Source organism: Dendropsophus ebraccatus, chromosome 7 (genome assembly GCF_027789765.1).
Source record: "Dendropsophus ebraccatus isolate aDenEbr1 chromosome 7, aDenEbr1.pat, whole genome shotgun sequence".
Classification (NCBI taxonomy): Eukaryota; Metazoa; Chordata; class Amphibia; order Anura; family Hylidae; genus Dendropsophus; species Dendropsophus ebraccatus.
The window spans coordinates 84,699,246-84,713,857 of NC_091460.1; the positions used below are offsets into that span (position 1 = coordinate 84,699,246).

The 14,612-nt window shown below is 38.4% G+C and overlaps 1 protein-coding gene across 1 annotated transcript in view; it reads left to right on the forward strand.

Annotated features, from left to right (window-relative positions):
* FSTL5 (follistatin like 5) overlaps positions 1 to 14,612 on the forward strand; it is a 538,172-nt gene that overhangs the window by 496,887 nt on the left and 26,673 nt on the right. The window contains exons 14-15 of the mRNA XM_069976180.1: positions 2,680 to 2,829; positions 12,078 to 12,185. Coding sequence (XP_069832281.1) covers positions 2,680 to 2,829; positions 12,078 to 12,185 — 258 coding nt within the window. The remainder of the gene's footprint in view (positions 1 to 2,679; positions 2,830 to 12,077; positions 12,186 to 14,612) is intronic.

Here is a 14,612-nt window from a genome sequence, read left to right on the forward strand (position 1 = left end):
AGACTTACTAACTAATTTTTATCTGTTATCAAAGTTTATCAAAGTTTTAAAGTGCAAAATTTTCAAATTTTTCATTATATTTTGATGTTTTTCACAAAAAAACACACAAGACAGTGACCAAATTTTGCCACTACCATAAAGTACCATATGTTACGAAAAAACTATCTCAGAATCACTAGCATACGTTAAAGTGTCACTGTCGTGAATTTTTTTTTTGCAGAAATCAATAGTCCAGGCGATTTTAAGAAACTTTGTAATTGGGTTTATTATCCGAAAAATGCATTTTTATCATGAAAAAGCAGTTTGAAGCTCTCCCCCCTGTCTTCATTGTTCTCCTATGGAGAGAGCTAAAGAAAAGACCAAAACAGGACAACAAAGAGTTAATCTACAAATCCCTCACCCGTTATCTCTTCTGACCATCACCAGTGACCTGTCTGAGCTCAGATTACAGCTGTCACCCAGCTCCGTGCCTGTAATCCTCTGTTATCTGCTTTCTGCTGCCGGCTAACTCCCTCCTTCCTCCTCCCCACTCCCCTCTCCCTAGAGCAGACAGGGTACAACTCCTGCAACAAGTCACAATTTTCAGATTTTTTTGGAGTGGATGAAAAAGAGGAAGGAGGGGGGGACCTGGGAAAAGGCTTTTTACATGCAGATAATGGCAGATTTGGCTAATAAACCCAATTACAAAGTTTCTTAAAATCGCCTGGACTATTGATTTCTGCAAAAAAAATAAAATAAAATAAAAAAATACGACAGTGACTCTTTAAAGCATCACTGAGCTATAAGCGCATAAAGTGAGACAGGTCAGATTTTGAAAAATGAGCCTGGTCATTAAGGCCCAAACATGCTTGGTCCCTAAGGGGTTAAAAGGAACCAGTCAGCACAATTGTGCTGATATGGTTGCCTGATGCAGAGAATAGCTCTGCTGTGCAGCTCCTTGAAGCTTTAACGCATGGAACAATTTGTTTTATTCTGCTGGGAGAGGGGTGGCAACTAGTCAGCTGGGCAGGGAGTGATTGACAGGCAGAGAGATTGGTTAGTGGTCTGGTCACCATCATGTCTTTAAAGAGGTTTGGGGAGCTGCAGGTTTTTTCATCTTGTGAGCCTTACTAAAAATTATTTTCATTTTTCCCCTTATAGTTTGATATAGACAAAGTTAGTAGAAGACTTACAGGAAGACATAAGTGTGGACACCACTTTGCCTGAAAGTTCAAGTTGTATAAGCCTGTCGCCATTAAAGACCATGTAGTCAGGTTTAATCTATCCACATAAGGGTGAAAGGATATGCAAAATAGCTCTAATACCTCTTAAGCAAAGAGATGTCCCTTCAAGTCAAGTCTCGCTCAGTCAAGGAGCCTTAGAACATTGACTGGGGATGCTAAGCCAAACTATCTCTCCAAAAGGAAAGATTTCCCATCTTCAAACTTCAAAAATATGCTTCTGGGCAGGTAATTTTACTTTTACACTTATACTAGAAGTTCCCCTGGGGGACTTCTTCTATAAGTACACTGATCTCTCATTGAGATCTATGCTGCATAGATATGCAGCATAGATCAATGAGATAAGCACTTTGATTGCTTCTGGCTGCAGCAGTCGAGTGCCGAGCCAGGATCATCACCATTACAGCGCTGCGCCCGGACAGAAGAGGAGCGATCCACCCCACTAGACAACAGGGATGGCTGCATTCAAGTAATCGGATGCAGCTGTCAACTTTGAAAGCTTCATCCGATTACTTTATTAGCGGGCTCGGCGATCGGACCGTGCCTGCTAATAGCCATAGACATTTTATTACGAGAAGATAAATTGCAATGAAGTCATGAATGCAATTGTTATTACGATTGTAAATATGATCATAATTGCATTTGTTTTTTTGCTGTGAATGATCGTAGTTGCATTTGTATTTATATACAGTACTGGGAACGCTATTTTTTTTTTCCTATTTCTTACCTGTCGGAACACTGCACATGAGCTGGATTGTTAAGACACCTGTGCAGTCAGTGTTCAGACAGGTGAGGAGTAGGAAAAATCCATCCTGGGGCATTCCTAGTGATGAGGAGAGCGGGGAGGAGGGACGGAGGGGCATTACAAGCCTAGGGCATAGACACCCTAGGACAAGCCAATTTTACACTGGGCTGCAAGTTTAAAAGTTGTTTTTTTAGGACAATAACTGCATCACATGCCAAATGGACCCCAGGACAGATCTTGCAGCTATCAAAAGGTACACGTGATTTGGGGGAGCAGGTTGTGGGTACAGAGTCGCTTTAACTGGAAGTCTCACATCTGAGCTTTGCTTTGACTATCCAGGCATTTACCCTAAATCTACCCTCTTCTCTCATTGTTGACTGTCAACCTTTGACAATCACTCCTCTTTATTTTGTGCTTCTCCCTCCTTTGTTGTACTCTTGCGACGTCTTAAGTCAGTTATATTATTGTTACTGTGATACACTTGTGTTATTGTTATCCTGATATCCTGTTATCCCTATTTCTTTACTAATCTTAATGTAAAATACAGTACTTTTAAAATATGATTAAAAAAGAAAAGAGTGTCCACAAAATTAGTGAGTGTTACATCCGCTAATGTGAGGAATATGTTGCTATGTAAACCAGTATGTATTATATGCAGTTAAGGCCATCACAATATTTTGTACTAATCAGTGTTTTTGTCTATCGCTTTCCTAGGATGAAGTTTGTCCAAAGCTAGAAGGACATGAAACTCAAGGGTGTATTTGGGCATCTGCTGTTATAGTAAAGGACAAATTTATATATGCAGCCCAGCCTATGCTAAATAGAGTTATCCTTGTTGATATCCAGGCTCAAAAAGTTGTGCAGGTAATCTAAAGTGCATTTTCTGGTATGTCAATACTGCAAAAATGTAATTAAGTACTTAAAAGTAAAGAACAAAAATGATGAATTAACCAACCATTTAGCTGGAAGGTGACTTTGTCTACAAATATATTTAGAAAAATCCATTATTTTAGAAAATCATTGTTTTCTTTTAATCCATTATTTTAGAAAATCACTGTTTTCATTTAATTCAATGGATTAAAAAAACGGCAGCCCTAAAATTGATTATTATTATTATTATTAGTAGTAGTAGTAGTAGTAATAATAATAATAATAATAATAATAATAATAATAATAATAATAATAATAATAATAATAATTAATAATAGATTATTTATTTCCAATTTATATTGTTAGGAAATAGAAGTTAGAAATTATGCTAGCAGCACTAAAGGTGCTCTGAAGCATATAACATTGCTTACCTGTCTGCCCCAGTTATAACTACCAAAAATCCATTTGTCTTGTGGATTTGTAGTCCTTTCTCACCACATCAGAAAGAAGCTTGGCAACTGCGAAAACTACACCACACTACAGTACAGTACAGTTCAGGGGTGAGTGAAGCCAGTACAGTTTGTGACAACATTATATTAGTAAGTTATATGTCTTAGGGAATGCCCCTTTAAATTGGCACTGTCATTAAGGGGAAAAAAAACTTTTTACATTTCCTAGAGAAATCTACTGTAGATCTAAATCAATAGATATAGACGGGGTGAGCAGTCAGCTAAGTGCCTCCGTCTCAGGCTTGCTGACATTTTTGTTGGGCTCATTATAATAGATTGTCATTATAAGTCTTTATATATTATTTTCTGCAGCAAGACAGAGATTGCTTTGAGCTGGGAAGTGAAGCACTCAGTTGAGCACTTCTCCCAGCATTGGTATGGACATTTCAAATGTTTTCTAAAGTGACATGGGTACTTTACTATAGTTAGGACAAACCCATGTACCTATTGTCTAAATAGTTTTAAGATACAGTATATATTTGTTTTTTGTTTTTAGATAAGATAATATCAGGCTCTGTATAGTAAAACAATATATGCATTGGCTTCCTATGAAGAAAATAAAGCTGCTTATGGTAGCATCTAGTTTTTATAATTCTAAATAGAAAATGTGAGAAAAGGAAAGCAACATCTTTCTCACCCACCAGCAGCCTGTAGTGGCCCATTATCAGCAGTCTCTTTGTAACTTAAACTGTTATATAGAATAATTCCACAAGGGCCAGTTCACACTCCACGGCAAAGAGCTAATGGATCCTTCCCTATTACTTGGACAGATCATCTTTAGGGTGCCTTCACACGTAACAGATCCGCAGCGGATTTTATGCTGCGATTTGCGATCTGCGCTGCGGATCCTGGTATGGTGAAGTTCTATGGGGTCACATACCCGCAGCGGAATTTTCATTCTGCTGCAGATATGTGACCCGGCCCCTTTAACCCCCTGCCGCCCACAGCATACATTACCTAATCGGTGCCGCAGCTGTGTGTGAGCCTCCCGGCTCCCATCGGTCCCAATCAGACAATTAGTGCTGCCGTGTGCTGATTGGCTGATGGGGAGCTGGGAGCCTCACACAGCGACTGCGCCGAGCAGGTAATGTATGCTTCAAGGCTGTGGGGGGTTAAAGGGGCCGGGTCACATATCTGCAGCAGAATGAAAATTCCGCTGCGGGTACTGTATGTGACCCCAAAGAACTTCACTATACCAGGATCCACAGCGGATTTTGCTGCAAATTGCATCGTGAAATCCGCTGCGGATCCAGTACGCGTGAAGGCACCCTTAAGAGAAATGCAAACGGATGTAAACTGTGTTGTGTAAATTAAGTTAATCTGATGTCTCTCCTCTCTACCCCTATATATCTTCTCTTCAAGCTGTCACCATGAAAGACCATGAGGTAAAAAACCTCAGCCACATTACCAACTTTGTCTTCTTCTGTTTCGCTTTGCCTTATGTTTTACACTTGAAGGATTTGACATGTCACTTCTTTGAGCAAGGAGGGGAGGAAGCGGAGGCACGTGCCCTCCCAAAGAGACACTGCAGGACACTGAACACAGCAGGATTCCATGGCCGACAGCTCCGTTGTTTTTGCTAAGGGTGAACTGGCCCTAAACCCTTCTAGTGTAAAACATAAGGGAAAGGGGAACAGAAGAAGACAAAGTTGGCAATGTGGCTGAGTTTTTTTTACAGAGTCTTGAAGAGAACATAAAGGGGTAGCAAGAGGAGAGACATCAGATTAACTTGAATCACACGACACAGCTTTAAATCCGTTTGCATTTCTGTTAAAGATGATCAATCCAATTAGGGAAGGATCCATTAGCAAATGAAAAAAACTTTAGTGTGAAGCTAGCCTGAGCTGAATCTGTCTACAGAGCATTCAGAAAGTAAAAGGAAACTGTTAGGGATACTATTGATATCTTATTAAAATGTGGACTATACAGCTTTTATCCGAGAGGTAAATAAAACAAAAAAAAAATGTTGCAATAACCAATCTGTCAATTTTCTTAATATGATAGTGTCTTTTAAACTTGTTCTAGACTGATGGATGACTGGTAGGGGGAGTGGATTACAGGGTATGACACTCTTGATACCCCCCTACACACACACACACACACACACACACACACACACACACACACACACACTATGCTCAGGGGAGTGCTGCAGAAAATTGCCATGTTCTGTATTGGCTTTACCTGGTACTATAGCTCATCCCATTGATGTGTACGGTATGAACTGCAATACCAGGTTCATATGCTACAGAGTGTATAGCAGTGTATTGGGTAGGAAGTGATATTCTGCTGAAATCCATGGGTACGAAGAGTAGAAAAAAAAAACTGAAAAATCTGTTAAAACTGAGTCTTCATTCATGAATTCAAAGATAAACTTTTTAAAATGGTGTCACTATTTATGATATACATCCTGATCTGATCTAACTCATCTGCAAATGATATGTTATGGGTTATATAACATTTTATCTGTTATGTAACTTTTTTTTAAAGTAAGAAGTAATAAAACCACAGAACACTTTCTGCCCTTTTGTTGCACATCCAGACTTCATTGTAACTCATTTTAATAGTTTATGAAGAAGTACTTTAATATTTTTCTAGGTATACACTTTGAATACTTAAATTGAAATCATTTGACCGAAAAGGTTAGCTTTGTTTTGCTTACAGCTGCAACAGAGGTCAGCCAATTACAGATATTTCATTTTGGATGTCAAAAGTCCTTTCCCATCATAGTAGTCAATGCACTATCTTTCAGCAATCCTAAAAGTGATTTTAAGCCTGAAGTTATAAGACTGTAGAAATAAATTAACTTATATCAGGTGCATCTGTGCTGTTCAGTGCTTTGGAAATTGCATAGTCTTAATAATGCCTGTGTTTTATTGCGAGTTGTAATAAGTTTTGAGAGTAAAGATCTATCATGTTTTTTTTTGTGTAGCAGGACTCAGTACTATGCATTATGTGAACATGACATCTATAGTAAATATGATATTTATTCAGTCTCTATTGTTTACAATTTAATACAACGATTAGGCTCATAAATTGTGCATGCTGATGTCTACATTTGGTTATTTTATAGTTAGACTTTAATATTCCATGAATTAGAATAGTGTTTATAAATTGGAGGAGTAATTTATACATTTTCAAATTTATATAATTGGATTTTAAAGTTTGTAATTGAACTACACTTGACAATATGCTTGCTAAAACTTCAGGAACATTTCAATTTAGTAAAATGTATAGCCCTATAAATAATGCTTACTTTGTTAACTAAAGTTTAGCAATGGCTATAAATGTGTTGAGATTTATTATGTGTAGTGCTTATCGCAATGGGAAGAGAATATACTCAAGGTACAACTTAGAGAAGTCATAGTCACCAAACTCAAGCAAGACAGTACTAAGATGTCTTTTTTTCTAAGGCCTCATGCACACATTCACATGCATCTATCCCCATGATGCAGTGGGAAATGTATGACATACTATTGTGCATTGTTCTTTGTTAGCTGCAAAAACAGAAAAATGGAAAAATGATTGAACAGAACAGTAATAACTGATAGCAATTGGTAAGAGTAATATATTAACAAAAGAGGAGTGGGTATGTGCCTGGAAAATGTGTTAGGGGATGATATGTCTCTTGACATGTGTAGTTGCACCATTGTATGAAATGAGTAGTGGGGTAACATGGTCAAATACATCTAAGAAAGGAAAAATACATAATAGCATATAGAAATACCAATATGGCAGACTACGAATGAGAAGGTAGAAATAAAAACCCATGGTTCTTTACTCTAAGTTAGCTGTGGGCCAGGTAATACCAGCAGAAAGGGATGAGAGGTTAAGAAGAAATCTGGTATCTCCCAAGTGTCAAACTCCCAAATTTCATCTAGAGCTTTTGTGTATTCTTTTATTCTATACCACGTAGCCAAAGCTGTCTATTGTTTTGCCATTCCAAAGCCAGAGAGCCATTTATATGATATGACATTGGACTGCTGCAGTGAAGTAATAAAAAATTTGTGACGCAAAAGAAAGTATGGGAAATTAAATAAAAGGGGAAAAATTGTGATTTAGTATTAAAAAAACATTTTACACTGCATTAAGGAATTAGTGTAACAGGTTATTTACAGTATGTCCATATTTACACCACAAAAAAAAATCATTTATGCAAACTACATGGTGTTTCATATGTACTGCCAAACTACACACACACACACACACACACACACACACACACACACACACACACACACAATGAGTTGCATAAAATAAGGCCTTATACAGCCACGTCAATGAAAAAAGTAAAGATTTGCCTGCTCAAATATAGTGAGGCAAAAATGAAAAAATAGCTGGTCATTAAGGTCTTTTCAGGCCTGGTCATTAAGGGGTGAAGAGTACTGGTAATATTTTGCTGATTACATTTTATTATGCATGCACAAAAAGTTACACTGTGCAGTAAAAACTCTGCAATATTTGGGTGTTTTATGCTCTTTTTAAGACTTAGAACAAAGGGGTCAAAAATGAAAGCACTGTTGGAGAAAACACACAAAATGGTTTCCACCATCAGGTGATCCAAAAGTTCTGGGGGGGGGGGGTGTATGTGCACTACATACATACGTAATAATGTGCATGTATGTGCATGAAATCCCTATGGATCTATGCTAAGCCATATGATGTTTCTATGAATAGTAATTGTCTAGAGGTACAGGCCCATAACAGGCTACATACCATATCATGGATCCATTAAATACAACTCACAAACTGAGAATATTTAATGTGTCATTTAATTATTTAAAGCATTATTCAGAAAAAAAATACTTTAGATTTATAATATCCTCTCAATGACATAAGGAAGCACACAGTAACTTCTAGTCATGTACAGTATATATGATTATGCAATAAACAACAGAAGATACAATAAGGAAAAGATGGTCTGTCCTTTTAATGAACTGGTTGCAGGTGTCGTTGTATGCTCTGCAAAGCAAAGCTAGGATAAACAACTGCTTTATTTTCTCGTGAAGAGGAACATTAGTTCAGTTGGGATATAGGAAAGGTTTGTTGAAACAGCCCAAGAGTGCTCTTATGTGTCATCAGCAATCTCAGCCAGTCATTAGTGCATTATCCCGAGAATCTATATCATTAGTTTAAATTAGCTGATCTTAATTAGCCAGCTGGTCCCTTCCTTGACAAACAAGACAAGGAATACCATGCAGAAATATAGGAAATGTGACACTAGCTCATTAGCATCCCTATTTTTTTTTTTTTTTTTTCTTAATTCAAGGCATAGTCTTATTGTTTAAGAATAGTCCAGTTAAACCTGATGTTAAAGAAATGCAATAAACATTACTATGTACCTTACTCTCATATTAAGCCAATATCAGAGAAAAATTTGGAATAAATGCGCATCTCTTGGTCTTTATATGCAAATCTTTGAAAAGTCAGTGAAACAGCATTTAAGTGGATTATTAGGGATTAGACAAAAAAAAACTTTTTTTTTTCAAAGCAGTTCTACATGTGCCCTTAGGCTATGTCTGGTATTGAAGTTCATCTCTAATCAAGTAAATAAGGCTTAGCTGTAATACCATTCACAGCCAGGGGCAAGTCCTAAACTGCTATATGAACTGATAAATCAAGTTTCCTGACTTTACCTAGTTTGTTCAATCTCGCATGATTTACATGCTGTGATACTATCAACAACAGTTAACATTACCTGAGAGTGATAATCACCAGATAAGATTTAAGATTTGGAGCAGGGTATTGTATGCAGCAAAACCACAAATACCTTAGATCAAATAATTGATAACACAAAATTAAATTGTATATAAATAATAAAAAGACTTTATTAGTTCATCATACCCAAATATCCCATAAAATCAACATGTACACAATAGACATTTAAAAACAGGGTATAGGGGACCATAGATCATTACAAAAAAATAAATATTCAAGTAAGAACCTGCACATTAGGACATTAGGACATCCATGCATAAAATGACTCCAGTGTCAAAAATCATTGTGTGTGTATATATATATATATATAAGTGCTAGTGCATAAACAAAATAAATAAATGGTGCTGAACAGTCAATGATGTATAAATTGGTAAAGAGCTATATTGCCGATTGTAAACCCCATTCAGACCAGGCAATTACAGAGAAGTCAAGTTCCATGTGCAAGCAGTCCCCTATACCTTATCCTCCAACACGTTTCGTAAAGTCTTTCTGAAGGAGTGGTGGGGTAATTAGAGCAGGGCAGGCTTTACATGAGAAGTATGCACATAATAGCCAATAACATACCGCAGTTTTAACTGTATGGCGCTCCGGCGTCATGCTGGTCCACCCTATGAGCTGCCCTACATCATAAAAGAACGTTGAAAGACAGCACTTCCAAAGCAATAAGTGAAATTTTATTGACACACCAGTGCGCGACGTTTCGGCTGTATTAGCCTTTCTCAAGCAGTGAGAAAGGCTAATACAGCCGAAACGTCGCGCACTGGTGTGTCAATAAAATTTCACTTATTGCTTTGGAAGTGCTGTCTTTCAATGTTCTTTTGGATTTGCTGCCGCCCCTGGGCCGGAGTGGTGAGACGGGCACCCGCCTTATTCTATTTTTTGGTTTGTGTTGCTGTGAACTTTGCTTATTTACTGCCCTACATCATGGCGCCGCATCACAGAGAACGCCGGATGTGCAACGGCAAAACAGCAACAGGAAAGGAGGCAGCTGCAGAGGGGGAGTGCATGCACATCAGATCGCTCAACTGCAGCAGCCATCTTTGACAAGGGCAAGTTGCCAAACAAGCCATCATAGGGGTATAAGGCACCAGACCTAGGGGATCCAAGCACTAGAACACAGCAATGGTGATGATAAAAGTTAGATAGACTGAGTGGCACACTACCCTAGTCCACGGTGGTGATGCAGCACTGTGACGTGGGGGAGCTCGGAGGATGGACCAGCATGGCATAGGAGCGCCATACAATTAAAACTGCAGTATGTTATTGGTTATTATGTGCATACTTCTCATATAAAAGCCTGCCCTGCCACCCCCTTTTTGCATTATGATTTCTTTACACAGGTGTAAAAGGTAAATTTAGCAGTTTTCACAACTTATTTTGTCATATGTCATGGTGCTTGTTCCAATAAAAAGTGATCTTTTATCATCTGCGGATTGTGATACCCTCCGTGATGCCATTGGCACATAGACCCGCCCCCTTGGCGACCATTGGTATGGGCCGACCTAGAAGGGGTGGGGTCTAGTTATTTAGGCCAGCCCGTTCCAATGGCTGTTGAGGGGGTGGGGCCTAGACAGCTATGACTTCACAGAGGGGAGGGGCCTACAGCGCTGTTGTGGCTAGGGTTAAGTGGTGCTTCAGTCCAGAAGCTGCGCCCAGGTGGCACAATCTGCAAATGATAAAAGATAACTTTTAACTGGAACAAGCATAACGGCATATGATATAAAATAAGGCATGAAATCTACTAAATTTAACCTTTACTCCTGGGAAGTCATAATGAAAAAACAGGGTGAAAGTGTCATTTTAAAACTGACAGCAGGAGGGAAATTTAAATGTGCTCACAGCAGTAGGGCAAGCTTTAGAGGAAGGGGCAAACTGGGCAACTGCCTGGGGCGTCTAACCTCACAGGGGTCCCCTGAAATGTCAGTGAAACATCCCAGCCCTGCACTGCTAAGTATGTCCTCCTGCCTGTGCTCATCACAGAGCTGGGATGCTTATTACATACAGCCACCAGCATGAGGCACTGTAAGGGGGAGAGGAAGGGAAGTGTTTGAGAGCTAACAGCAGAACGAGAGGGAAAACATTAAAGCAGTATTTATCTCTTCCTCACAATCTTTTCTTCCTCCTGTGCCTGGCCCCAACTCTGCTCCAGTCTTTTTATGCAGCAGTCGAGTCACTGAGCAGGAGGTGGAAAGGTGCACAGCGCAGATAGGAGAAAAAACTGAGCATGCCCTATGGCTGCCTTGTTACCTGTGTCCTGGGAGATTGCGATGGCATCTGGACAGACTGCAGCACCTTTACTATAGACTACAACCAGTCTAGAAAGTATGCATAAATTGAGTGTGCATATAATGTGTATGTGTGAATATCAGTATTAAAATAATGGTAAAATTTTACCTAAAATAAAGTATTTGCATATGAAATGTTAATAAATATGAAAAGAAGTGTATTGCGAATGAGATAAGGACATGATGAAATAAACTAAGCACTGTGAAATAATTCACTTTGGAATACCCAACTTAAATTACCTTTAAAAAAGATTGACTGCTAGAAAGTGGTAACATCAAAAGTGGTCAACAGCAATCAAAACAAGGAAGAACAATTTTCCAGACATACAGTAGCAAAATTGTCTGCCTGATTAGATGAAAGATTTAGATTCTAGGTGTGAAAACTTTGAAGTGTCCTTCATAAGCTGTATGAGTTCTAAGAAACAGTAAAAGAAATAGCTTCAGTTTGTTCTCAGAGAAAAGTCTTCCAAATTAGGAACTTTGAATATTTGTTTACCATTATAAGTTATTACTTAATAGAATAATTTAACCTATAACAAATAAAACATTAAAAGTCAGTATCTAGATTTATATTTTTATTTATATTTCAAAAAAATAAAAAAAATTCTGTTAATAGTTAGCTAACATATTGAGATCATGTTAAGAATGATGCTATTTTTTTTACCTAAAATATGTGTTTTTGATATATTTATGCATTTAACCAATTATTTATATATTATGATTCTTATAGGCAGTGAACACAGATCCCGTTCCTGTAAAACTACATTATGATAAGTCACATGACCAAGTCTGGGTTCTCAGCTGGGGTACTATAGAAAAGTCTTCCTCAACTTTACAGGTATGTTGATTGTATGTACAGTGTGTGTTTAATAAGCTACAAGTCCTCCTGTGGTAGATTTTTCCCCTAGAAATCTGCCATGAAATTTGCTGCAAATCCTTACAGAATACACTGCTGAATTTGTAAATAGATTTACCATGGATTTGACTATAGATACTTTGAAAGAAATAAATCCACGTTGGAAAACTGCAGCACACATGTTTTTCTATCTGTTTATAAAACCAATTCAGCACAACACCAGGGCTGTCAGAACATTAAAGGATTCTTTTAAGGCAAAATGTAGAGGAGAGGCACAGGGGGCCGACAAAACCTTTTACTTCTAAAAAACAATTTGATATCAGAATAACAATTCTAGAAGCAATTTAGCTAAATGGTTTGAACAGGGTTTTAAATAAAATAAAATAAAAGGTATCCATATTCAAAAAAATAAGTTCAATTGGGTCCAAGTCAGAACTCTGGATGTGCCCTCAAGGACATCCACAAAGTTGTTCCTAGGTCATTTATGTGCATGTAGAATATTTGTTTTTCCTTTTAATAAACACAAAAATATTTTAAGGCCAAATAACAGCAGTGACTTTACACATAATGGCCATCTGTCTCGACAGCACCTGATACACCCTTGGTTTTGAGCTCTGACTGCCAGATATGGCCATTACGGCAAAGCATACGTTCTTGCTAGTTGTTCTCACATTTACTGGTGTGAACATTGTTGGGTTCTGCTTTGGCTTCATTGATTACATTCTAGTTAACGTCCTGCATGTTCTGGAGTGTATTTTACTAGCACCTTAACAGTTAACTCCTTGCCTGGCCTGTGATTGACAGCCTTTTCCCCCTGTCTTAGTTCTTTTCTGTTTACTCCAATCATCTCTGAGACCGGGATTTGGCTTCCTTTAAGACTCAGTCACTTACTATGCTTGTTGCCGGCTATAGCATTCCCTTGTGTGCCTATACTCGCTTCTTATTCTGTGCTAGCTATCCTGATTCAATGGCTGCCTGACTTTGGATTGTGTCCCTTACAATGTGTGTGCCATCTGTTTTGGTCCTCTGGTTTTCTGACTTTGGTTTGCCTCCTTGACTCTATTTAGTGCCCAGTGATTTTGTACTAGCTTCTGCCTCTCCTGGTTTGAGCCTAGCTTGCTGACCACCCACCATTGTGTATCTCTGTCCTTACTTTGTAATTTTTGAGTGTCCTGTTCTACCTATTTTAGCACAGGAAACGTCTCCAAGTTGTCCCGTTTCGCTTAGGATATGTTGAGGCAAGTAGGCAGGGACAATGGGTGTGGGACAGCTTCAGGTTCGCACTTGTCTCTTTGTTTTCTGTGTTTACTTTGACCAGTCCAAACACCGTCATTCTGAAATAAATGCTATTATTTGACCTCAAAATAATGACTGTCCTAAAAGATGGCTGTCAATTGACCAGAAAAAGACGGTGTGAACATAGCCCAAGACTGTGATGTAAAAAAGTAAACCTGCAATTCTAAATGCATTGTAACTTCACCGTGTTTTGTACAATTACTGTTTTAGGCTATGTTCACACTACGTAAGTACTGTAGTGACCACGGCCGTTGTTGATCATGGCCGCGATTACTTTGGTACATACGTAGTGCTGCCGCTGAGGGAATACCGTCGAGAGTGTATACACATAGTATACACTCCGGCTGGGATCCCTAGCAGCGCCGCAGGAAACTGACATGAAAACCCTGTCAGTTCAGTAAAGATCATCTGGACGGGTCACGGAATGGCAGGTCTCTTACAGAGTGGGAACATGGCCTTAAGCTGTAGTCACACATAGTATTTCCATCAGCCCAAAATCAGGAGTCGAATTGACAGGACAAAATTAAAATCAAAAGATTTTTACAGCTTCTGTGTTTTTAATCCACTCCACTAGTTTTGGTTGAAAAAAGCCTGACCAAAATACTGATGGAAATACTTTGTGGGAACATAGGCCTAGCAAAGATCCACTTATCTTTTAATACCTGTTAGGCAAGTTCTAGTTATTTATTATTTTTCATATACACCTAATAAAGAGGTTTAACTTAAAGTTTATTTTTTTAATGATTAGTAAACTAAGTCACTAGGCTTTAACCTAAATCTGTAAATGCTGTTTAACCTTGAGTTAGGAAGCTAAACAGTACTGAGATGTGATGTATCAAAACAGACAGCAATTCCCTGATTTGTAGCTGGAATTAGAAGTGAATGTGATCCCATTACAAGGATGTAAACATCTCATCAGGCACATGCAAAGGCCCCAGTGTAAAATCTGTAACCATGTGACAGTGGACCCCTAAGTTATCTAGGCCTGGGTGCGGCTTCTACCAACATAGCAAGGGCCAGATGGCATGCTGCTGTATATAAGTATCATGCTACAGCACAAATAGTATTTTGTGCCATGGATTGTCTTATTATAACCCGCTCCATTGTAAAAGG